Genomic DNA, 26,353 nt, shown 5'->3' on the forward strand with positions numbered 1-26,353 from the left:
AGGTCTCCCGTGTCCGTATTTTTACACAGTGCTGCGTGCTGCATTTGGCTGGATCGCAGGCTTCTTGCAGCCCGTTTTTACACAAGGGTGCTTCAGTACACGATACGAATTCCTGAAGGCTACGACAATATCGACAGCATCTACCGTTTATTTGTGACTAGAAAAGATTTCTCCTTGATTATTGTACAGTGCCCCTTCACCTGGAGCTCTTCTCCTAGCTTTAGACGGAGGCGTCCATAAAACGACGGGCTAAATTTATGTTGACACGGTGCATTCAGCTCGCCCCCCCGCCAGGACGGGATCCCCAACAGAAAGGCGGGATCCACAGGGGATCGAGCCGCCGCGCTGCCCGAGGCGGGATGCGATCCCCCGCACGCCCGGCCGCCACCGCCCATCGCGGGGGGCCTTCCCGCCCGGCCCCGCGCCTGGACGGGGGACACAGGCCGGGGGCGACGGGCTGCCGCCGCCGGCCCCCTCCGGTGCTGCGGGGGCTTTGGCTGGTTTTTGCTTTTTTTTAACGTGGTGGCCTTGGGGAGCGGGTTCGCCGCAGGCAGAGCGGTGACCAGCCGCCAGGCCGCCACTGCAACCCGAGGGCGGGACGAGGGAAGGAGGCCGCCCCCGTCCCCCTTCTCCCCGGGAGCTGCCTCCCCTCGCCGGCTGAGGCGGCCGCCTGCCCCCTCCCCGCCGGGCGGCCGCCGGGAGCCGCCTCCCTCCCCTCAGGGCGGGCGTGGGGGCCGCGGCCGCCGCCTCCCTCCCGCTGAGGGTGGGCGCGCAGGGCTCGGGGGCCGGCGGCGGATGAGCGCGGCCCGGCGGAGGCTGCGGATGAGCCGGGCGAAGGCGCTGGTGGCGTACTGCCTGCTGCTGGGGCTGTCCTTCCCCCTCCTGCTGCTGCTGCCCTTCCTCTGAGATGCGCCGGGCGACGGCTCGTCGCCGCCGCGGGGGGACGGGCGGGAGGAGCCGGCGGCAGCCCCGCTCCGCCGCCCGGCGTGCGGCCGGCGGCAGCAGCAACAGCCCGAGGGACTAACGCTCCGGCGGGGGGACGATGAGGAGCTCGGGCGGGCTTTCCAGCGGTGCCACCCAGCCTGCGCGGGCGGGCGAGCTGCCTCTCCCCGCGGGGGGGCCCGGCCGCGGCCCCGGCCGCGCTCTGCCCCTGCGGGCGTGATGCCGCCGCCCTCGCCGCTCCCCCGCCCCGGCTGACGGGGACGCCAGGCAGAGCGGCGGCGTCGCCGCTCTCCGTTCGCCTTCCCAAGTTGGGCTTCGGCGGCTCGGGGCCGGGGCCGGCGGCGCCTGTGCCCTGAGGCGGCCCAGATGGGCCAGCGGCCGCGGGCACTGCCACCGCAGCACCTTCAGCGCGGGGCCGGCGGGCCGCGCCTCGCCGCCCTCCCTGCCCCAGCCCCAGCCCCAGCCCCAGCCCCTGCCCCAGCGCCGCGGGGCCGCCGCGGGCCCCTCGCCTCCGCGCCTGCCGGGCGGCGGCTGTAGCCGGGGGTCGGCTGCCGGCCGCGGCGCTCGCGTTGCTGCAAATCCGCCGCTCTGCGGGGCGGAGTGTGTCCCCGCCGGCTTGCCGTGCGGGGAGGCGGGCCGGGGGCCGGCTGAGATGGGAGAGAGCATGTCCAAGAGGCTGAAGCTGCAGCTGGGCGGCGAGGCGGAGATGGAGGAGCGGGCTTTCCCCAACCCCTACCCCGACTACCAGCCCCACGGAGCCGGAGCTGCGGCCGCCCCCAGCACGGCGGACGCCCAGCGGGACAAGGCGCGGCTCCCGCCGGAGGAGGAGTCCCTCCCCTTCGGCGCCGACGGGAAGGTGAGTCCCGGGCGGCGGGCGGCCGCGCAGGCAGCCGCCGCGTCCCGGCCCCCCGCGCCCTGCCTCACTCGCGGGGCGCTCCCTCCCCGCAGGCGCGGCCCCTGCCCCGGGGCGGCCTCCGGCGGGGCCCCGGGCCCGGCCGCGGCCTCCGGCGGCGCGGTGGGGCGGCCCGCGGCCTGTCCCCGCCGGCGCGGAGCGCTGTGCCGGCCCCTGCCCGCCGGCCGGGCCGCCGGGCCGTGCCCGCGGGGGCGGCGTGGGGAGGCAGCGGCCTCGAGGGCTGCCGAGGGGAGGGGAGAGGCGGGCGGGCTCGGTGGGAGCGGCTGCCGTAAGCGGTTTGTTTCCCCCCGCATGCGAGCGAGCGCGGTGCCCGGCCTGCAGGTCGCGCTGGCCGTGCTGCAGTCGCCACGGCGGTTCTGCCACACCGCTTACAAGTTGCCCGAGTTTCCGCAAAGCAAGCGCGCAGGGAAGGGAGAAGATGAGCCCACGTCTAGAAAAGACGGGTTTCTCCTCGAGTCACGGCAGCACTCAGGCTTTAGACGATGCTGGACCGTTTTCTCCCAGGCATGTTTTTACTGCCGTAGACACGTCTGTAGGTTCAGGTGCACCATGACAGGCACCTGGCAGTCGGTCCGGGCTGGCAGAGTGTCTGTCTGGTGGCACTGGCACGCGAGGCTCGCGGTCTTCCTGCTCCGCTTATCTCCCCGACACCATGCGCTGCTGGTTGGGGAGCTATGTGCGTTTTAGGCTTTAAGCACAGAAGCTGCTCTGGCCTGTCACCACCCAGGCTGGCTTACGCTGCAGAAGGATTACCAGAATATGGACCTTCTGTCATTTGAGCCCCTGAGGGGCCTCATCTTTCAATACTGTGCTACTGTGTCATCTTTCAGGTGAAAAAACACTGCATGGTGACATTGCTAGAAGCACACATGCACTGGGTGCGAAGCTGACTTTCCTAACGTGCTCGGCTGTATGCTGGGGTGAATAAAGGAGAGCGTTTAATCTCGGCTCTGTATTTTCCTGCTTGTGGCAATAAGGAATTACCTTGATTTACTGATAGGATGGGCCGAGGATGGTGATGCCCAGCGGTGAGAGCAGCATTCTTCCTGAGCATTGTAAGAATGAGCAGGACAGCATCAGCTCACCATCAGTCTGAGGCAATGAAAGGTTTCGCTAGTTCTTGCAGCTGAGGTTTGTGAAGTTGTGTGTGGCTAAGCAGAACACACAAAAGAGAATACTTTGGGGGACTGGTGTCTTACTGCTACAGCTAATTGCAGCCGTCAGAAGCAGAACGTGGGACTTGAAAGGGGTTAAAAAGCAAGTGTAGGTTTGGAAGTCGAATCTGATTTGTTTTTAGAAAAATCCCTAATAGTATACTCAGTGCTGGTAAAACTTTTTTTTTTTGTGAAAGAGAACTGCCATTTCTGTGTTCTTTTGTATCTGGCTTAGTACATAAAAAACATTCAAGTACGATGAGTTGGACTATGAAGGCAGAGAGGAGATGGCAGAACAGCTATAGCTATGTATTGTTGTTAAAATAGTAAAAAACATACCAAGAACTTTCTTCTAGGGCCTTCTGTAGGCCAGTCATCCTTCTTATGTACCTGCTTTAGATCTGACACTTCATGTCCATTTTTTTTAAAGAGAAAATAAGCCTTCATTTGCTGCTGATCTAGGTTGACTACAGCTTTCCAAAGTGAGAACTGATATCGGAGGAAGGTGAGCATCCCTAGAAATTTTTTTTCTTTTGAGAATACTAGCTGTATTACAGAATAGTTCAACTCTAATTTACTTCAGATTTAATTCTTGAATTAATCCAAATTCAGAGACATTCTTCTGTGGCAGAGCTGAAATGAGTTAGTTAATGAATTTGTGGGCCTAAATTCACCTTGGGAATGCCTGTTCTGCTCTGCTGTAGATGAGTATGCTATTTTACAGTGGGTGCAAATGTTTTTTTCCCAGCATCAGTGGTGGATGACATTCCTTGTTACCTGTGTGGCAGTTGGCAGCTATTTGTACAGCTTTGTTTGGAAAGTATCTTTGAGCACCTGTGTAGCTGTGTATGTGATAAAAGCTGGTGTCTGGGCTTTGTTACGTTCAAAAGCGTGAAGCTCCTCTGGAAGAACAAATCATCTTCTGTACCATGTTAAAGTGATGTAACTACCGCAACTTTCAGTGGTCTTTGAATTTTTTCAACTCTGCATTTCATAGGAGAAGGCCGATGCGAGTGTACATTTTCTTTTGTTTCTGCATCTGCAAAATCTGAGGAATTGTCCTACATATTTCTGGGCTAGAACGTAGCTATGAGTACGCTTATGTGTGTTTATATTCTTTGCAACATTTGTATGTTGTCAATCCTAGTACTATCCTGACTTTTGTGAGATTTCCTGATGAGTATTTTGGGGTGCTTTTTTTGTTGTCGTTTGTGGTTTTTGGTTTGTGTTTTTTTGGGGATTTTTTGTTTTGTTTTGTTTTGTTTTCATGTAACAGGCTCCAGTCCCATCAGTCTTTGCCTGCCTAAAGCCCCAGTGAAGAAAAAAAGGACTTCACACAGGCTAGGAAGTCCATTCTGTAAACCACTGTACACAATAGTGCAAGTTTCCCCCAAATGAGAGCAGCTTTCAGCATCTCTCAGTGCACTGCATCATTTCTTCCTCCCATCCGCTGCTCTGTGGAGCGGTGAGCGTTGAGTGACTCACATAATGACAGCTAGAGGTGTGCGGGGCTCTGCCGTTGTCATGGAAGGCAATGCATTATTAATCCCTCCATTTGATTTCATAAGCTGGCATGATTGCCATCTAAAATTCATCCGGCTGATAAAAGGACAAGAAGCTTTTCGAGTCGTTGTCTGAAATGTGAGACAATTGGGACAGAGTGCTGCATAGGGAAGCGTGTGTTTGTGTGCATAAGGTACAGTTCGGGAAGCTAGAAGGTATGGGAACAGGAGAAGAGAGAACAAAGTCTGGGGCTGCTGATTTGCCTTCTTAAAAATAGGCACAGTAAACACTGCAGTTATCTAGGTGGGCTCTGCTCATGTAGTTGAAATTCACTTCTTCTTAACTAGATTTCTTCACCATGAAAGTATCGTGGACTTGAATTGCTTCTCCAACTAGTCTGAGAAAGCTGAAGGTAATAATTCATCAGACAGCATTAATTCCAGATTAGTAAGAAACATAATTTTAAATGCAAGTGTTTAAAAAATGATGAATCTTTCAATTAAGTATATATCCTTGTAGCCCTTTTCCTTTTGATGTGGATCCCATAGTGATACCTTAGACGGAAAAAGTACCTATAGATGTTATCTCAGAGTGGTCCAAAAGTTGTCAAAATGGAAATGTAAATGGTCAGGGAGGCAGAGAAATGAATAGACAGCTATAAACTCAGAACAAAGCATATTCCCTAGTTCATGGGAAAATCAGTTTGTCTGTTAAGTTCCATTTCATTTTTAATTCACTGTAGTTGTTTATTGGGGAAAGTATTAATATTTGAAAAGCAGGTGTTCTTCTGATAGTTTCCTCTTCATTGTAGGCAATTCTAGTTATAAACTCACCTATTCTTAAATGTGGCGATGTCAGGCAATGGGCCTGTGCAGGTTGGGAACCAGAGAGTAACTCGTCTGAGCAATATTGTGCTTTGCTTTCCCACCTGAACGGGAGCAGAGGCAACCTATAGCTGCAATTAATGTCGAGACTTGTTGGCGTTGTGTTGCCCATTAGCTGTGGGTGGGGGACCGAGAACGGGGAGGTCTGCACAGGCTTGCATAAAGTGGGGGCAGCCAGTTGTCCTGGCTTAGAAACCGTTTATCAAAATGTTCATGTGATAGAGAGCTCCGAAGCTGTAATGGATTTCCTGGGAAAGGGGAAGGGTGAGGAGAGCTTGCTGGTAAGGGGTGGCGATGGCTCGTTCAAGGAGCTGGCGCTCTGTGGGTGACCCGCAGATTGCCCACCGTCCTCAGAGCCACCACAGCTCTGTGGCTACATCCATAGCATAGTCAGGGGTGATTTGGGAGCCACCTTCACACCAGTGACCAGTCACTGCAGACCAGTGACTTGGGAACCAAAGGCAGGCTGATCTTACCTGCTCATCGAGGTGAAAGTGGAAGCAAGCCCATGCCTAGGCAAGCTGATGTGGATTTTGTGTGTTTGCAAGAAAAGCACCCCTGGCATCAGGACGTTATCAGATCCCAGCCCAGACTGAAGATTATCTGGAGTTGTTGTGGAATCACAAGGGGGTAGTCTTTCACAGCACTGAAATCGGATTCAAACTTTGTGATAGGTCACTAGGATGCCCAAAAAGTAACTTCTTTTTTAGGCTAATTCTTTCTTGGTAAGTTTTTTCTGACTTGCCATAACGTTTTAAGAAGATGAGTAAAAGGTGGTGTGTTCTGACAAATGTATACAATGTACTTAATAAGGCTTTGCAGGGGGCTCTTTACAGGGAGCCTATTTTAAAGCTAATGATGCTTATTAGCAAAAATTATCACTTAATGGGGATACAGAATATTTACTTAGATTATCTTTTGGCCGATTTAGTGGTGTTCAGTTTCCTGGTGCTTTCTCAATCTCCTGTTAGTTCCGATAATTCCTTTATGTGGCTTTTCAGTCTTCTTCCTCCTTTAAAGTGTATTTTAAAAAAATATATCTAAAGTTCTTTGTCTCACTCTTCATTCACCTCCCTGTGGTATTTTTTATATTTGTTGGGTTGTCTCACTGGGCATTTTGGTTGTCTCGCTGAGAGCAGCAAGTTCTCTCTGTTCTAGGACTGATTCTGCAACCACTTATACTAGTGGGAATTGTACCACTCATTGCACTGGAGGCAAAATTGAACCTCCAGTAAATATTTCTTCCCGCTTTTTTGCTAGAGATGTGGGATGGGGGAGCTGCGTTTCTTGAGATGGCCAAAAAAGTGGCCGTTTCTTGGCACCCCATCTCAGGTGCGTGCTATTTTAATGGAGGATTCTGAGTACTGCAAATCATGTTTCTCTTGAAGGAAAGTTTGTTTTGCTTTTTGTGAATCTTGATCAAAATTGAGTCCGAGAATCAGTTTATCGTACTTCATTGTCCATTACGAACTCATGGCAGTTAGTGTACGCAGCCTGGGAGGAAGAACTGCTGCTTCTTTCCTACGGCACACACCAGCATCAAATGTCGCTTAGTGCTTTTCCGATGCTTTTATATTGAAAACCTCTCCTGTTACTCAGGACAACACTTCAACCACATGTTTAAGTCTATTTGGTTTTAGTCAACCAGTTCTGAATGAAGATTCTTTTTTAAATCAAAAACCAAGTTCTGATTAAATTGTCTCACGTCCATCCGCCCTTCGCTGGTATCTAGTTTTATCTTGCAGACCTGTGTGTCTGAGTTGTTACTCTGGCTAGTTGTGTGGGCAAGTGCAATAACAGGTACTAATTTTCTGGTGAAAATAAATGATATTTGGGGTCTAAGTGCACAACACTGATACACTGTGAGGTTCAATATGTGGAATATACCTGCTGTCTGTGCATCAAAATAATTTAGACAGTATTGGTAGAGGTTTTAGCTTTTTTTACAACTTGTGGACCACCTAAAAATGTCCCAGCTTGGGCAGAGACCTCTGTGTAGTGAGTGACTTCAAATCATACTCACAAAAGACTTTTATTTTCTTAGTTTTCAAGAAGTAGCATTCTGGTGTTAGGCTACCTGGAGGGCTAGTGATTTTCAGTATTGCTCTTTTGCTTTATCATCCTCCATTTCCCAAAACATAGGATAATGTTCCTCGGTGTCTGTTTATTTTTGTTACCAATAATCTGAAGCTTTTTGATGACTCTTTATGATTTGGTTTTTTGCAACCTAGTCACCAATGAGACAAATACCTCCTTTTACACACAAATGCGTTAGAGGCACAGTCTCACTATTTCTTACATGCTTTAAACAATTCTTCCTGTAACTTGAATGGATTGCCTTTTAATGTTCTTTTTCACGCCCTCACCTCCTCTGAGGTAGGGTGATGCCTACATTTAAAGCCTATTCCTAAGTTGGCATTTGTAGCAGTGTAGTAGTTTGCGTATAGCTATTAATTTCTTTCTTTCTCTTTCCCTCCCTTCCCCCTTTTTTCTTTTCTTCTTTTTTTTTTTTCTTTTCTTTTTTCCCTGCTACCACATGTATGGCACTAGGTGCCGGATCACAGAAAAACAGAGCAATGTGTTCTACAGACAGCAGTGTTTCAAATCATTTATTAAGCATGTGGTTTTGCAGAACTGGCGTTTGTTTCTGGAAGGACCTAACTGAGTAGTAGCAGGGAGCTGTGTTTAACTGTTTCAGAGGCTGGGTGATGAGGTTTCTTAGTATCTGGTATTTTCAGAGAAGAAAAAAAAGCTGCTCTTGGAGCTCTAACAGTCTTTTGATTTAGGTAAAAACAAAGTAAAACTTGCCTTTTTGTACAAAAAGGCAGGTCACTTCCCAGCTGACCTTGCTAGGTTCTGCATGTGGGATCCTACTGCCTTCTGGTCGGCTCTTGCAGGAGCTCTGTGGAGGTGAGCGTTGAGACCTCATCCTGCTTCAATAAACCTGTGCTCCAGCGCGTGGGCGTGAAACCTGGCTTCCTTACAGTCAGTGGCAAAGTTCCCAATGATTTCAGTACGGCCAGGATTTCTCATTTCAGTAGAGCTGTGAGTCGTCCCCCACCCTGTTAGGCCTTACCAGTGTCTCTCATGTCCCTTGTGCAGTCTTCTATGCAAGTTTTGTTTTTGAATGAGTCTTCGCTGCAGTGCCAACTTGAGCTGTATTTTTTTTTCTCTGTGAAATGCGCTTTGCCTGAAAGAACACCCAGCACTGTGCTATGTCTCCTGTTCTACACATCACCAACAATAAAGTCACTTCTCTCTGAAATCTCGCTTCTTAACTTGATTTGAACTGAGATAAAATCAAAGAGTTATTTTGCTTGTTCAGTAGGTAGCACTCTGTGTATAGGCCATCTCCTTGCTTCTGCATAATCAATTGCTTTCTTCTTCAGTCCCCCAAAAGGTGATAGGGTAAAATAGAACAGTGTAACGGTAAAAGAGGGTTAACAGCAAGATGGCTGTTTTGGAAGCTGGTGGTGGCAAGAAGGACAACAAATGTTAGCAAGTCTTGAGGAAGCTGAGCTAAGGTCTCCGTTGTCCTGCCGTCTTGCTGTGAGTCTGCACGAGTTACTTGGCATAGATGTGTCAAGATGCAAATAAATGCTTTGAAAAACATCAGTATCTAAGTGTCTTTGACAAAGGTGAATGAGATAACTCGCCCTGTGTCAGTCAAACTAGAGTATTACTTTTAACCACAAAAGTAGTGCCGTAAGGTCTTACCGTTGTGTTGTCAGACGTAGGTAAACACTGCGATACCTGGTCCAAATGTGCATGGTTTATTTTAAAACTTGCAAGACTTCAAGTCACAGGCTTCTCTTACCTACGAGAAATCGTCATCTAAAACGCATACGTGGCAGCTGCTTATTGCCTCATCTGCTCCTGGTGCTGGTTTGTTGTAAAGCCACAGCTGTAAAGCTGGATATGGCTGTAATGGAGAGGTAGTTCAGTAAGAATTGGTATTTTATTGTAATATCAACTGCAAGTGAAACGTGCACTTCTTTTAGGAGATTTTTATTTGCATCGTGGTGTATTTTTTGTAACATGTGTCTGTAGTTTTAGTGCTGGGTTTACAAAAGAAGATGATTTAAGTTCATTTTAGGAACGCTACAAATGAAAGAAAGCAGATAGGGCAAACAGGTGTTGCTGACAATTTGGACACCATGTCATTAGTGCCAAAGGTGAGTGATGTTACATATATGCTTACATTCTTTATGTTTTTGTTGGCTTTAAAAGGCTTTGGATTGGGATGTAGCTTTTCATACCACCTCACTGCAATGGAAAAGGTGATATGGTTCAAATAAATCACAAAACAATTAATGTGCAAAACCAACATATTTGTATTTTTCTGCAGTACTTTTGTTTCATGCTGATAATGAGCCTTTCTTGTTACCATAATCAATATCGTGCAGGGTTCTGTTGGGTATTATGGGGAATGAGCTCTCATTTTTTGTTTTGCCAGTCTGAGACTCGAGCAGCAGTTGGGATGACAGTGTTCTTCCTGCAGCAGCAGAGGAGTAATGCAGTAGTTGAATTCCTGGAGAGAGACGTTTCTACTTGTTAAAGATACTCTTCAGCTCCTGTTACTACCCAGTCTTTTGTGAAGCAGGAGTAAATGTGATACTGGGTATCAGAGGTCAGGCTTCTTGGTTTTTGTTTTTCCCTACAGGAATAACAGGAGTCACCTGCAGAAAAGGCTGAATGCCAGCTGGAATCATCCTCATGAAATGAATATGCTTCTCATGAAAATCAGTTTGTGCTCAACATGAATCCGTGTGCTCAATGCTCAGCTGTAATGCTGCCATAAGATTCCTTGAAGGAGGTTTATCAGTCTTCTAAAGCCACCTTTCAACATTCATTCCTTTATGTAATTAATTTATTCTAGTGCATGTAAGCATCTGTTATAAGCTTATAGTGAAATCTTATCAAATGAACAGTGTCGGTGCTCTGTTAAAGCTTCAGAGCAAGCCAAAAAAAAAAAAAAAAGAGGCAGTGGTGGAGGAGTAGGTAGGTAGCTGGAAAAAACTTTGTTTCCACTCATAACCTATTCACATTGGCATAAGCTTGGGATTAGCTTTGTTTGGGCTGATAAATGATTATAATCATAATCAAAAAATGCTTTCATCTGTGCTTTTCCAAGCACTGAATCAAGAGAGGTAAGTTACAGTTGGCGTTCTAGAGAGAGGGAGGTGCCAACCTGAGCTAAATTACTTGTATGGGACTGAGGTTTCAAAGCAGAACCCAGGTGTCCTGATGTCCTATTCCTCCCCTCCTGCCTTTAAGTAATTTGATCTGGTGTTTGACAAAAAATATCCTGATTTGGTAACAGCAGGTATATTGTCAGAACAAAAAGATAACCAGCGTGCTTGTGATGTGCAGTAGGTAAACAAACTGGGAGTCTGAAACCTTAGTTTACTCTTGTCAGATAAACTGAGCGGTACGCCTGGATGCATCCACGTGGATATCCTCACGCTGTTTCACCATATGCCTTAGCCTTGGCATAGCTGTCTTTTGAAGGAGAGAAGCTCTGCCCTTGGGAAAGGTTTTGCTTTGCGTTCAGACTTCGCTGAACTAGTTAAAAGGGGGTGTGCTGTGTTGTGCGTGCATGGTACACTTTACTACCAAAAAGGTGCTTAATGCCATATTAAGGCCAAAGAGTAGATGTCAGATGCTTACTGTGTTTGGTTGCTACTTCTAGAGTTACTGGAGAAGGTTAAAGGAGCTGTAGCTCCTTCCTAGAGTGGTATGAGTGTGACATGAGATATAATGGCACAATTTCCTTTTTCTTCCCTATCCCACCATCATAAAATGGATTTGAACCATTGACCCTGGAGACTTCTGAGTGTGTCAGAGGACTTGTGTGATTCCTGTTATGTTTCTGATTTCTGAATCCACTGAATGGATGTTTGAATTCACTGATTTTTATTTGAAGTTCCGCTTTGAACAAGAGTACAAAGTCTGGTGTATTTTGGGTAATCAGTTGCATGCTGGCATCCAGGACCCATCATTTATCTGAAGCCCTCCCTTTGGGGATTTGTTGTAATCCTTCCTAATGAGCTAATTTCTCCTTCTCCAGTAAAACATCATAAATGTAGATGTGTTTAACATGAAACTAAACCTTCACCAATATGAATTGTTCTGGCTATTATTTGGGAGCAGGTTGGGGAAGCAAGTGGTGGAAAGAGATCAAGCACTATTTGGGAAACAGTAGCTTATTCTCAGTGTAAGCTGAAAGGTAGTCAAATTGTGGAATGCTCTTTTTCTGGTGACCACTATGTTGTGACTCTTGGTTTGGGAGGTGGGGAAGCTCTGCTGGCTTCTGTGTTCTTAGAGAGTTTCTTTTCTAGATGTTCCTGGATAAGTGAGACTTGAGTGACAAGTGAAGTATGCTTGGGGCTTTCTGTAGATGATGGAAAAAGCATACTCACAAAATATTTTTGGGTGGCACAAAGTTTGTGTACATCACTATTTTGTTAGAGTGATGGAATTATCTGGTAATGGTAAAGCTTTTCCTATAGCTCAGAAAGGGAAGAGGTTTTTTTGTTTCTCCTTCTCTAGCTCTGTAGTAGATAAATTGTTCTATAAGTAAACCTAGACTTTAGGCTCTACTTAAATATATAAAATAGCTTTTAATAAATGTGTTAATAGGAAAAGCTGATCAATAAGTGATACTGTTATATAATAATAATAAAAAAAAAACAACCACCACAACATTTTTGAATGTTGTTTCTGATGTTCCCACTCAAATGTGGACTTGTCCTGTGAAGTGATTTCCTGAATACTCTTTCTCATGGAAGTTAGTAGAGCAGTAAATTCTAGTGAATTGACTATTTCCATGGGCTTAAGGGAGTAATCAGTAATGTATCTTCCCCTACAGTATGCTTAATGAGAGGGAAATGGTAGCAAGAGTGAAGTATCCTGTGTTATATTTCATATATAGCATCTACGTAAACTTTTCTTGGTCAAAAGCGAAGGCAAGCAGCAAGTAAAATCAAAGGTTAGTTTCTTCAACTTCATGCATGATCTGAAGCTGCCAAGCTGCTTTTACTCATCTTCTTTGTGTCTAGCTCATTCTTTTAGGTAGTTGTTCCTCAATAGTTCACTGCATTTAACAACCTCCTCTCATGATAAAGCACGTCAAACCGTAATATTGCTTTGGGGAGAGGAAAGAGCAAGAAGCAAGAGGAAGAGCATTTTATGGCTCTAGGTGACTTGCCTTCTGTGCGGTGATCACAAACTGGGACATCAAAAAGCATCTTGGATTTAGGAAGAAAACGTGAATACGTCATGGATGATGTGATTGATCACATCATTGAAGATGATGGCTTGACTTTGACTTGGTTGTCTCAAATATGAGCATTTATTTTCCTTTAGCTATTTCCTGCTCTGTAGTGCCACAGAAGATGTGCAGGGACCTTGCGATGAGAGCAACTGCCTGTTACACAGGGCTTGTAGGTTCACTGTGCTGTGTTCATCCATAACGTCGTCTTGGTACCAGTACCCTGAATGGAGTATTGGCCCATGGAGTGGCAGCAGGTGGTTGTCTTCTGTTTGCTTCTCTTCACCTTTTACTCAACTCAGAGAAGCTTTGCTTACTGTATTAAGAGCCTGAGATAAGATACAGCATATAATTACATACTGTAGCAGTGTCCATAGCTGCTCTTTGTGTGACTTTAAAGCATCCCCAGATAATTTTTGTTTAATGTAGATACTAGTGACTTATTCTAATATGTAATCAGAATGCATTACATGGGACACACTTAAGATGAACCACCTTGACACTGCTGATTGCTGCATGTAGTATTTAGTCCGTAGTTGTTTTTTGTTTGTTTTTTTCCAAACAAGAAGGTGGAGCAGCCAGCTTGCATTCTTCAATTATTTCCTTTTCTGACTCGCTCCTTTTCTCCTGTCTCCTGTTTTCAGGTCAGTGCTTTGTTCTCAAAACGGATCCAGACAAAAATCAAGGACCTTCTGCAACAAATGGAAGAAGGGCTGAAGACAGCAGATCCACATGACTGCTCTGCCTATACTGGCTGGACTGGTGAGAAAGCTAGAATTTGAATCAAGTGTGTTTGTTAAATGGCATAATCGGGTGTATTCACAGGAGGAGGTTCTGATATTCTCACAGGAGCAGCAGAAATACTGTGATACAGGCATTTGTGTGAGTTGGTTTCTTTTAACTCTGGACCCTTGGTCACTACTGTCTGGAATGACTTGTGTTGATTTCAGTGGACAAAGGATCTAGTTACAGAGAGGTAATTGGCTTTTGTGTGTGGAGATATTTATCCTGCAAAAGGAGTGGATTTTCTAAGGCTATTTCTTCTTTTGGCTTACCTCTAGTTTCTTTAATATTTTTTTAAATGGGTTATTTTCACCTTTTTCTGTTCAACTGACTGATAGCAGTTGTCTGATGGTAACAGCATCTTCTAATCATTGAGAGGGGATGTTCTGTGCCCAGGAGCTTGGAGCCTTAAAATCTGGAATATGGATAATTTGTCTCTGCTTGCTCTGTCTCTACAAAAATGGTAAAATGAACGTGTGAGGAGGGGGAGTATGGAGGTGGAGTTGCAAGATTGTGAAGCGCATGAAGATAAACAGGCGTGTGCAAGCGCTAGGCACTGTCATTCATGTAGCATTGCGTCACTGATGCTGTCCAAACGTGAATGAGCCCTTCTGATCCTTTAGGCAGAGCCTGGGGTTGTCAAGCCTGATGCGGCCACTGCTCTTCAAGCTGCCAAAATGCTTTTCTGTCTTGGCCCCTCAAGTGCCACTTTGCTATTACAATGGCATAATCTATTCCTGGTCTGTCTAGCTCACGCTTCAGACACGCTTATGCTTTTAGCATAGCATGTTTGAAACGTGCCCTGAGGAGATCTGTTCTGTTATGTTTGTGTTGTAAGGAGGAGCAGCTTGGAAAAACTCTCCAGGCTTTGCCTGTGCTCAGGCTTAATTCTGGCAGTGAAAGGGTAAAATTTCTTTACTTTCTTTTTAGTGTTTTGGTACAGATGGTGCTGTGGGTGGATGGGTGGGGAAGTTTTAGACAGCTCAGACTTAAATGGTAGATGTGTTTCAAGGTCTGAAAGTGAGTGTCTGCTAAGTGAGTGCAGAAGATCTCAAGCGGTGGGCATTCTTGTGCTGACATTCTGAAGCGGCTCCCGGGAAGCCATGTTCTGACACTGTGACTGACAGCTGAAGTTATGGCTGATAAACCAGAGCATGCTGAAAGTGAGTCATAAGCTAAAAGTAACACAGCCATCATTAGCTGAAACAAGAAGACAGATGAACAAATAACGCAGTCTAATGAGAATCGTGTTTTTCCATCCTGCTTTCCTAGATGGCTGTTACATCTATTCCAAGTTGTAAACTTCTTTCAAGGCTTCTGTGGAATTGACTCCTGAATAAAAATACTTAAATGGTCTGGCTTTTAAAAAACTTAGTGAAAGTACTTTCTTCCCAAACTTGCTCCTTGCAGCATTTTGCTAGTGTGCAAATCAGAAGATAAAAGCAATGCTGAAAACAACTGCCCTGCTTGTTATGTACCAAGTCTAGACAAATCTTATTGGCAGCGCACAATCCCGAGCATTGGCTTGAGCTTAGTGAAACGTCTCTAAATATCTTGGAGCACGTACTGTTGGCACATAACAGTCATAGGACTCATGAGTCCATCTTGCTTATACAAGTACTCTTTGTATGTGCCAGACATCTTGGAGGAGCCACTTAAAAGGTGTGGCATGAGGAAGGATTGGATGAACTGGGCCTCATGGCTACTTTCTGATCATCCCTTGATCAAGCCCAGATGTCTACACATTTATTGCAACATAAAAAAGGGTTCCAGAAATCCCAGTAAGTAGCCCACAAGCTCCTGTGCCACTGAAGTGGGCTAACCAATCTCTGCAGGTCTCCTCTTGGGCTTACCTAGAAAGGCCTGTTCAGCGCCAGTCTGGAGAACATCTGAGGATGTACCAGCACTCTTGTGGTGCTGCTGTTCTTGTACTCCTCAGGTAGCCTCTCTGTGGAGCTAAGTTGGCCTTGTGTGTACTCGGCTTTAGTTGTGGCTCGGGAGAGTGCTCTCCCTGTTTGGAAATGAGTTTGAGATGCAGTATGGTCTGAAGGTAAACGTTTTGCTTCTGCACACTTCCAGCTGGCCAATAAACATCCTCTTAGATGGATTTGTTTCACTTTCCTCAGTCTACACTGTTGCAATTTTTAAGGTAAGGTTTGGTTTGGTTTTGTTTTAATGGAAAACCATGTAATGAGTTTAATCGAGTGAAGCTTGATACTACCTTCCAGCATTCTTTGAGGACTTGTTTGCTTTCTGGCTTTTACAAACCAGCTTAACTTGTAGAAGCTCATAATCTTGTTGTGAAGTACATTTAAGGGTTATAAAGAACTTGGCAAGTTGAATCCAAAAACCCATCAAAAGATCCTTTTACAAATCAAATGGAAAATAAGTCACTTCTTGCATATAATAGATGAGTATTGTACAGTCAATGTACTTGGTCATACACATGCTTGTTAGCCCATGTTTTTGAGTCTTCAGTGATTTCTTCACCAAGCTTTGGTGCCTGTGTCATGAATTTTCTTCATTCTCTGCAAATTATGAGTCTACCGTTGGGCTTCAGTCTGATTTTTTTTTTTTTTTTTTTATTTTTGTCACGATCCAAACTGAAATGTAATCGACATAGATGGCCTCATGCCTTCCCATTGCATAAGCTAGGACACTTGACTGACATGTTTTAATTGCCCAAATACCTGTTTGCATTTGAGTTACTGGTTCAGAGGCACTGAAGAGCGGAATATGATATACTTAGAAGGAAAAGTAAATGAAATTATCTCTTTTTCATGTTGTTGTTCCAGGTATTGCCCTCCTATATCTGCAACTGTACCGTGTCACGAAAAACCAGAGCCATTTGCAGCGATCTCTTGATTATGTGAAGAGAATCCTTCGCAATCTGAATGGCAGAAGAGTTACTTTCCTCTGTGGTGATGCAGGGCCACTGGCAGTGGGTGCAGTGGTTTATCACAAGCTGAAAAATGACAGTGAATCTAAAGAATGTATTGCCAAGTAAGTGGTTGATGGTGGAAAAAGCCATGCCCTTCATTTGTAGAGAGCGTTGGTTCAGTAACATCAGCAAGTGGAGTTTTGGAGGGCAGGATTAAAAAATGGAGACACTTTCTCCCCTGATACATTTTCAGGAGAAGAATACAAATTAGGCTTTATCTTTATTAAAGCTGTCTTACACTTGATTCACATTTAGTGGGTTATCTCGAGTCCTCTATTGCTGTAAGGACAGGATGTCCTGGACATATCTGTAGTACATGCACGTTTTGATTTTGTCACATTGAAGTGACATTTAACAAAAGCCGCACGCTTGTCATCGGCAATATGTAGTGCTTGTGCAGTATGTGATGCGTGGGTCTTAATTGTGGATTCATTACAACACGTGTACACTGCAGGGATCTGGAAAGATCCAGACAGAAACATGGTACATTGGATTGATATGTAACAAAGATTTAATAAAGCAAAGAGGAGGTATTTGCTGAACCGTTAAAGGCAAGGGCTTTAATTAGGTCAGAGCATATGAAGGGTAGCCTGAAAAAATTCTAGCCCCTTTTCCAAGTAATCTAGACGTAACAAACGTCTTGAGAAATCCCATTTAGTTGTAGAGCTTCCTTGGAGAACTAACTGTCCCTTCGCTGGTACAGAACTGACTGCTGTCCCAGCAAGGGCTGGAAGTGCTGGAGCCCTGTGCGGTTTGCATTCGGCACCAGCCATCCACCTGCTAGCAGTCCAGCAGCATTCCTTACGCCGCCAGAATTTGCGGACTAGCCTTGTGTCCTCATCTCCATTCGGGTTTATATTTGGAAATACAATTGGTCTCTTTCTGATCTAGAATCCTAGTGTGATTTATCTCTGCTGCCGTTCCTGGATGCATATTTCAGTTTTGAAATGGGTGGTAGGTTTGGGTTTTTTTGCTTTTAGAACTGGCAGTGAACTTGGGCATGCCATTTTGGATGCAGCTAGGGAAGCAGTGTTGCTGTAAGGCGTGAAGAATGAGTATAGCAAAATTGGATTAGCAATAAATCTTTTAGTCTCGCCTTTGCTTGGAAAGTCATTTCTAGGAGGAGGACAGTTTGATTAGTTGTTCCTTTTCTTCCTTTTTTGTTTACAAATAATATATTCATGACACCAGCTGAGTGGTAGATTGTAGATGTCAAAATGTAATCTATGATTGCACTTTTAACTTTCTACGTTGTAGCTGTCCAGTTGTATGATTTGAACAATAAAACTTAACAGTGGACAGTTTAACAGAAAATAATGTAATTCCAAGTCCAAAGAGTAGTTCCAAGAAAGGAAAGATAATATAAAACTCTTTTTGTGTGAGTGGCTTTTCCCTGGTATTAAGCAGTGACAGCATAAACAAGCCATTGGGGTCAGCGTTTTTGCTCCAGCATGATGTTAGTGCTAACATTTCTGCCAAGTAATAGCTGTTGGGGGGAATCTGGGAATTTAATTTGGTGTTAATCCAGATTGTCTTGCCCCCTCCCCCAATTTAAAATGCAATCATCACCATCGTTTCATCTAATTGCCAATTTAATCACAAAAGATAGGGAGAGACAGGGGGGGAGTGGGCAGGAAAACAGATCTCTGTTCCACCTGAATTCTAATGCAGACTGCTGGAGTCTCTTCGGAGCAAATGAGAGTTGCGGTGGCCAGCCCAAGGTTTTTTTCCGTCACTAAAGGCAAGCAAAACACTTGTGCATAATAGTCCTGCCCTTTTCAAAATTGAGCTGCTAAACGTTTGAGACAATGCATTGTCTAGGGAGAGGGAGTGCTGAATGGTGGTATTGGGGAGTTTTGTTTGGTTTTGTTATTTCCCTCTTATACATCTACAATTAAGGGTCCTTGCTTAGCTGAAATTCCCAGAGGCTCCATGTGGTGCTCCCTATTTGTTGGAGTAGTTCTCCGGCCTCATCCAGCCCGCACTCTGCACCCATATGGGTGTTTCTGTTTGCGCAAAAACCTGATAGTTGCGCTAATACTCAGCTGGCTCTGGCTCCGAGTCGCCTGTCTGTCAGGGATGGCAAGCATGCAGAGCTCCTGTGTGTAAACCTGGCAGGCAGCTGAACGGGGGATGACTGAAGGGAAGTGGTGGGGCTTCGGCGCTCGTTCTGCTTCTGGTTTGATTAACGGCTCGTGCAATACGTAGTCCAGTATGGTCTCTAGAGAAGATGCTCTCTCTCCCCACCTTCCTTGTCTGATGCAGGTTGTTGCAGCTCCAAAGGATGGTCATAAGCACAGATGCTGAACTCCCAGATGAGCTGCTTTATGGCAGAGCAGGTTACCTATATGCCTTGCTGTACCTGAATACTGAAATCGGTCCGGACACTGTCCCACAGTCTGTTATCAAAGAGGTAAGATACTTTTCTCTCTCCAGTGCCACAGCATCAGTGAGGTTGAACTGGAATCACTCCTTCACATAATTCAAGGGATTAAGAGAGGGAGGCTGGAGAGGAGAGGGACCTAGAACCAGGAACTCTGTCTCATACCTCCCTCCAATCTCTTCCCCCTTTCCCTGCTGCCCAGCTGTGACTGAGACAGGCCACTACAGGTGGGTCCATTGCCAGCTATGGAAATGGATTTAATGTGTAACTAGCTTTGGAGCATTTGAGGATGAGAAATTGTTATGAAAAACCTTAAGAAAGAAGTGTGGAAGTGTTTAAGTGAAAAGAAGGATAGTTCAGTGTGGGGAAGATGCACAACTGTTCTGTAGATACCAGAAGCAGAGAAGGCAGGCCTGGAAAAAAGAAATATTTATATATTAAATTTCTATTCTTAGAAATATAAGTGATTCCGTCATTTAGGAAAAATTCCATTTCTACCTCAACACTCAAGTCCAAATGAATTGAATATTGTTGTCCCATCGCTGTTTATTATGGCTTATTCTTTACTGTGGTTTTAGTCATGACAAAGCAAAACCCTCTGAATCAAAGCAAGCGAGACAGACAGAAGGGGTGTGTTCTCTTTCTTAGGTAATAGATGCTATTATTGAATCGGGGAAAAACTTTTCGAAGGAGGAGCGGAAAACAGACCGTTGTCCTCTGTTGTACCAGTGGCACAGGAAGCAATACGTTGGAGCGGCCCATGGAGTGGCTGGGATCTATTACATGCTCATGCAGGTAAGAGCATCTTCTGTGGGCTGGGGTGAAACACCAGTGATTTCTTGTTTTGCATTGGAGGGTCTTATCTTCAGCTTTCATGCATGTGCAATGTTGTGCTGGGTCAGGGTCTTACAATTTGGAGTTAGGCTCTGCAGCACAGAACTGTGCAGAGATGCTAGCTCAGGCCCTGGTAGCAGAAGAAAACTGTGGCTTGGGTATCCTCGCATTAGAGTGAATTAACCCTCGAGCACCAGCGTTCAGAGCACCAGCGTTCCAGGAGCTAAAGTTTCCTGTCCTCAACAGAGACAGTGAGGTGCCTTCCCTCATCCTCATACTTATTTCTTCTGGTGCATGCAGTTAGACCAGCTAAATATTCACTTATTCACCATCCATCACTCTTAATCTTCAATTTTTTGCTATTTTTAAATGAGTGGTGCCTCCTGCCCTCCATGCCCTTCCTCTCTTCTCCACTGACTTTTTATTTTTTTCCCCACTGTCTTGAAGCTTTTGGAAGACTATCCTTAATCACACGTTAGTCTTCAGTATGCTTTTATTCTTTAGATGTTCTTCCTCCTCCTTATCCCCCCTATCTTTCCCCCAAAAATCTGATGTTCCTTAGTGCATTTATGACCCCTGCTTGCCTCTTTCTGTTGTCCTGGGTGTGATTCCTCTCTTCTCTATATCTCCTCTTTCCTGCACTTAAATCCATTCCCCCCTGCCCTGAGATTCTCCAATAGGATTATGATGTTTTTCAAAACAGACCTGTATATCTTATTTCTGTTGTACAATCTGGAGAAAGAGCCTTAAGATTCATTATAGAAGATGGCCATAGAGTTGCAAAATTTGTATTGTACCTGTTTCTGGTTTTTAAAGGTGCTGCCAGTCTGTGCATCTTTGTAAATGTTAATTTTCTTACCAGCTCATGCAGAATGACTTTCCTTCAGGCAAGTGGAAGGATTGGACATCCTCGCAGCCTGAAGCTGCGTACGAATATTCACTGCAGAAGTGACTGAGCTGGTATTTGGTGTTGCCACTGCTCAGCCATTCCTCATTTGCAAAAGATGCTGCGACTTCTCCCCATCTGTTTCAGATTAGCTCACACCACTTCCACCAGTAGCTGAGGCTAAAGCAGCTGACTTTGCTGTGGAAGTGGCTACTGCTCTGCTACCTGGGGGCATGTCTTAACACCACTACAGCTATTTTCTGCAGCGACCATCTCACTGGGGCCTCAGGCTGCTCTGATTTACTGTGCCCTTATCTTCACTTCCTGCTTTCTGCAACAAGGTGGTCCACCCCCTTCCGGCTCCCTCATCTTCCTGGCTTCCATTTTTCCTCCCTTGGCTCTGTTAGATTTTCTGAGAAACACCTGGTCCTTTAAAGAAGCCTCTTTAAAGGCTCCATCCTTCATTTACTATTCAAGGCTGATAGCAGAAATAATTGCACAGTGCTTTTCGGTTTAAGTAGAAGCTACTCTGTCTACATGTTAAAATCGTAACTATCTTTTCCTTTATGTATAATTGCTGCTTTTAAGAATTACCACAAAGCCGTTGTTTATGCAGCATTAGATTACTGTCTTTTCACTGTACATTAAATATTGTGAGTCATGCAGAGTTGAGTCATCCACTGCAGAAGAAGATGGCATATTGGAGTCCATCCTTTCCCCATCCCTCCCACACCAAAAGAGGAGAATATTTCTGTATTTTCAGCAAAGAATTCAGGAGATGGTTTGTTGAGTGGTTGTTTGATAACAAAAAAAGGGCGTCCAACATAGCACCTGAGATGTGCGGGTCACTGATCATCATTTCTGTACAACACCTTTATGAGGAAACACGTATTGCTGGATTTACTTACAGAAGACTACTGGAAGAGTAACAGCTCAGCAGTGTTAAATAACTCATCCGGGAGGCAGAGGGGGAATTCTGAAGTGCTTGCTAGGGAATCTCTAATTCTATCCCCTTTCACTAACCCCGAGGCAGAAATGTCTGTTTGCATGTCATTGCTCTTGGCCAGAGAGTCAGGACACATACCCGTAGGTTACTTTTTTGCTGTTGGAAGTGGGTACTGGGAACCTCAGCAGCTTGGGTGAAGAACTCGCTTGTACTCAGATCTCGGAAGCACAAGGTGAGAAGGAGGTTTGTAAAGAGCTCTGCTCTTCTTGGATTTACCTGCCAAGGACAGACATGCTGGGCTGGGCTTGCCTTGCACAGCTTAAGCCTGAAGGCATTTATTGCTGGTGCCCATCTGCTTTGCCTTCCGCTGCAGGGTTGCAGTGTGAGATCAGAGCCCCAAAACAAAGCTTCCCTCAGAGCCTCCTGACCCCACAGGTCAGCATCTGAGTGAGGGCTGATCAGCTCCAGGGTGTTCTTCATGATAAGCTGATCCATATTCAGGTGTGCTTCTGATGAGCAGTGTGAAGGTTTCTGTTCCACTCAGAAAAATGCAGAGGTGGAGTTTGCTTGAGGGACCTGGTAGGTAGAAGTCTGGCAAAGCTTTCCTAGCTGAGGTGAAACAGGCTTTTGTTTTTTTCAGGTTACTGAAAATACAGCTATTGAAAGTCTTCCTTCATTTGGCTGTAAGACTGCCAATGGTAACAGTGTGCTCACCTATGGAATGCAAATGCGCTGGAGCTGGTGGGAAACAGTGACATTGTATGACATCGAGTCAGCAACAAAGACAAGTTATTTAAAAATATAAGCTCAGTTATTAGGCTCCTTTAGGCTCCAGTTTCTGCAGTTATTCCCACAGCTTGCAGGAATTCTAGAAATCATGTAGGCTGCGTAAAAATAGGGAGCTCTGTTATGAAAATACTGTAAAATGGGCTGGTAGAGGAGGGAATGCCAACTAAGAACAACTGCAGACCCTACAGATATTCGGCTTCTAAACCTTTACTTACAAGAAGCATGCGGGTTGATGGATATATTCTCCTTTTGGCAAGGATGTAAACTAAATAGAAGAAATGCGAAAGAAAATTCATAAGAGCAATCTAAGGATGAGTTTGTAGTACAAAGTTGTTTAGCTACCTGGAGAAGTAGCTTTTGCTTCTGAAATTGGAAATGCAGATTTATAGCCCATAGCTTCAGGGAGTTTTGTTTATGATTGAAAACTTGAATCTTCATAAACCTTTGCCAGGTATGCCACTACATACACTCTTCTTCTCATTGGGAAATAGGGCAGGTTTGTCTATGTTAGTTATTTTTAAAACAAAATGTGTAACCCGTTGTGTTTTAAGTGTGTATTATGAGCAACGTCTCTATAAAACCATCTTTCTCCTGTAAGTGTTCTCTCTATTTTAAGGTATAAAGAGAGACCCGGGAGCCTTGAAAGCCATATTCTGTTCTCAGTTCTTCCTTAGTCGTTCTGTGTCACCTCCAGTAAGACAGGTAACAACTTGGTGCCCCAATTTCTTTGTCTCTACAGTAGCTGTAAAAATGCTCTTCCCAAGGGTGTTGTAAGCAGACATTAATTAAATCTGTATGAAGTGATTCAAAGTATTTGGATCAAGGGCACATATGTAGGATACTTGAAAATAGATCCTAGAATTAAGTGTTGATACACAATTTGTTAATACTTTTGTTTATGGTTTTGGTGTTTTTTTGGTTTTTTTTTAATGCTTTCTTTAGCCAATTGCAAATGTGGACCAGGAGACCCTGACAGAGCTGGTGAAGCCAAGCGTTGACTACGTGCGTCATAAAAAATTCAGATCTGGGAATTACCCATCATCGCTGAGCAATGAGACTGACAGACTGGTTCACTGGTGCCATGGTGCCCCTGGAGTCATCCACATGCTTATGCAAGCTTATAAGGTGAATCATTCTGTGTTCATATAGACTTCTATTTTTACAGAGAGAACTGCATGCAGGCCTGTTAGATTGTAAGGCTTGCATTTTACATCTTTCTAGATCTAGACTTTCAAACCAGAACCCTAGGCTAGGCACCTAAAAATCTCAAAATACTTGTATAGATACGTTTGTAAAGAGGAAATAAGCGGGTAAAATTGCTTCTCAGGGTGCTAGCAGTTACTAGACTTCAGGCTTTCTTGGAAAAGGGACATGTATTTAAACAATTTGATGTCGGAGTCGAGGGTGTGAGAACATTGACCTAAATTCTTTGAATCTTCATCCCAAGAGTTTTAAGAATTACGTTGGTTTTCAAAAGCGTAGGTTCATGTGTCTTGCCAAAGAATGTCTTCCATAAATTACTCCATTATCAAGATATAGCTCTTGAGAACTTAACGTCAGAGCAAAGATTCCAGGCCCCTTCTAGGGCATAAATACAGCCGCTGAGCTACCACAAGCCTACTGTTTGCTCTTCTCCATCCTGAACTAGGTTTGCTGTCTCTCGTGTGTTGCGCACTTCTGATTTGCATGACATTTGAAAGTATGCCATTTAATTAAATTTATGCAAATTGATTCTTGCTTTTGACAGCCCTCCTTGGCAGATTCCCTGGTCGGCCTCTGGGTGGGCTGATGAAAAGCAGGCTTGGTTTATGGAATAATTACTCATGCTGCTACCTGAAATGTGAACTGTAAATCTCTTACAGCGTTGCTGAATGTAGCAGCAGTCACAGTTGCTTTTTCGTTGGACTGTGGTAGAAGGTTGACTTAACACTGCAGACTTTTTTTTTTTTTTTCCCCCTCCTCTTCTTTGTCAATGCGATGCTTTCCCCAGCACAAAATATTTTGCAGGAGATAAGAGGGATAGAACCAAGTTCTGTTTAGCAGTCTCCTTTCTGGCCTCTTTTTATGTTTAAGGTGGTGGGGCATATGATGCTTTTCTTTTACTCTTTATATTCTGCTTTTTGAAGAAGCGATAAGAAAAATTGGAGTATGTTTTGCTGGCGGTGCTTTCATACCAAGCACAGGGACTTGCGATAACAGACAGCAGTGTTTGTCCTGGAAATCAAATGCTGTTGCCAGGCCTTAATTTGAAATGTTACAGCTAAGTAGCTGACAAACCCTGTTCACAGAGAGGGACTTCCTTTATCAAGCTTGTGGGTTTAAGAATCTTGCATGTTAATTGCTTCTATTACCTTATTAAATAGCCTGGCAGGGGATGCCGTCTCTAAAGGACTAAGTCTACAGTCATGCATCAGTTACAAGTTTCTTTGTCTTGTTGATCTGCAGAGTGACTTAGGCAAAAGGGAGCAAAAAAAGTAGCTTTATAAAGGTGGAAGTCTGGTGGTGTTCAGCTAGATTACGTGCTTTTGTTTTCTGCTTTCTTGATGGGCTCTCTGTGTCCAAAGTGCACTTCATTTGCAATAAACTTTGCAAAATTGGTCCTTTGCCGAGACTGGCTAGTGCTTCTGAGTATTTCCAATACAAATACTAATCAAGGTAATGGAGTGTTCCTACTTGTACTTGTGACAGAGAAGAGAGCCCTGTGCTATGCAAAGGGGTATTCTTGTGCATTTTGGACAGAAGGCAGAGGGTGAGTAACTGGGAAGAATTACTCAGGAAGACCAGGACCTAGCCCTTTAGGACCCTTTAGACCAGGCTGCTAGCCCTTTAGATTTGATGGCCAGTATTCTGTGTTATATTTCTTGGAGGCAAGAATCACATTTTTGTATTTCAAATCAAATGATGTTGTCGTTTGGGAATGGAGGGGAGAAGCAAAAAACGACTATGTACCCTTCAGATAGATTATAGGTTGTAGAACCAAGGGCCTTGAACTTGAGTTTTTTCCTTTGGGGTCCTGATTTCAGAAACAAAAACATGAGAAGTTCTTTCTTGTTCCATGCAGGGAAAGGAGAAACAACTTAGTAAGAAAAGAAAGGCAAGTCTATGATGATTATTAAAATTGAAAATAAATCATATATGGAAAAACCCCACACCAGCAGCGAAACATCTCTCGGGTCCAGCTTCCTTTTATTTTCATTAGTACTTCAATTTATGTGTGCTTATTCTCTGTTTTTATTCCACAGACTTTTAAAGAGGATAAATACTTGAAAGATGCTATGGATTGTAGCGATGTCATCTGGCAGAGAGGTTTATTGAGAAAAGGATATGGGATCTGCCATGGTACTGCTGGCAATGGCTACTCCTTCTTGTCTCTCTATAACCTAACTCAGGACAAAAAGTACCTCTACCGAGCTTGCAAGGTGAGCTCTGCAGTATCCCAACAAAATTACTGTTCCCTTTCACGTCATAACGCCCGTGCAAGAGTAAACTGTGGTCAGAGTAGGCTGTTGTGTGCTAGAGCTGGAGCTGGCTGGCTGTGCGGCGGGGTGGGACAGCAGGGTCCCGTCGCTTGCTCCCCTTTACTCGCACTTTGACGGGATGACTTCAGCTGTGTACATGGGGCACGCACCATCTTAACGCAGAGTGAAACGCACAAATGTTCTGTAAGGGGGGAGGAACTAAGTGCATATTCAGAAGAAAATAAGAGTCTGAAAATCAGCCTGCCTGAACAATAACAGACTAATGTTATGTGGTGCTAATTATTCCATTGAGACATCCACTGTCGTCCTCAGCTCCTCAAGCGATACTGTTTGCAGTCTTTTGTAATTATTTGTTTTCAGACTGATGTCTGTTTAGGGCTTTTAGAGCTCTGAACTGCAGTTATTAAATTGCTCACTCAGATTTTTTTCATTAATACAAATTGCAGAGAAAGACACACTCAGAATTTTTCCACTGAAATTGTCCAAGTTCTGCTATCAGCTCTGATTATGTTAGCAGTTACGAAAGGAGAAAGCTTTTTCTGCCTCTGTTTCCTCATCTCATAAGACTTCTGTTTGGTTTTGGTTTGTTTTGTTGGATTTTTTTTTTTCCAGCTTAATTCACTGCTATTAGGTTTCATATTGT

General features: G+C 44.9%; 1 protein-coding gene across 1 annotated transcript in view; it reads left to right on the forward strand.

The window, feature by feature from the left end:
- Nucleotides 1-1,426: 1,426 nt before the first annotated feature.
- LANCL2 (LanC like glutathione S-transferase 2) overlaps nt 1,427-26,353 on the forward strand; it is a 32,345-nt gene continuing 7,418 nt past the window's right edge. Inside the window, exons 1-7 of the mRNA XM_087766499.1 lie at nt 1,427-1,798; nt 13,314-13,431; nt 16,248-16,455; nt 18,659-18,806; nt 19,425-19,571; nt 23,174-23,356; nt 25,474-25,650. Coding sequence (XP_087622625.1) covers nt 1,595-1,798; nt 13,314-13,431; nt 16,248-16,455; nt 18,659-18,806; nt 19,425-19,571; nt 23,174-23,356; nt 25,474-25,650 — 1,185 coding nt within the window. The 5' untranslated portion in view covers nt 1,427-1,594. The remainder of the gene's footprint in view (nt 1,799-13,313; nt 13,432-16,247; nt 16,456-18,658; nt 18,807-19,424; nt 19,572-23,173; nt 23,357-25,473; nt 25,651-26,353) is intronic.

Source organism: Nipponia nippon, unplaced genomic scaffold (genome assembly GCF_047370975.1).
Source record: "Nipponia nippon isolate SJK-2023a ecotype South Korea unplaced genomic scaffold, ASM4737097v1 scaffold_1, whole genome shotgun sequence".
Classification (NCBI taxonomy): domain Eukaryota; kingdom Metazoa; phylum Chordata; class Aves; order Pelecaniformes; family Threskiornithidae; genus Nipponia; species Nipponia nippon.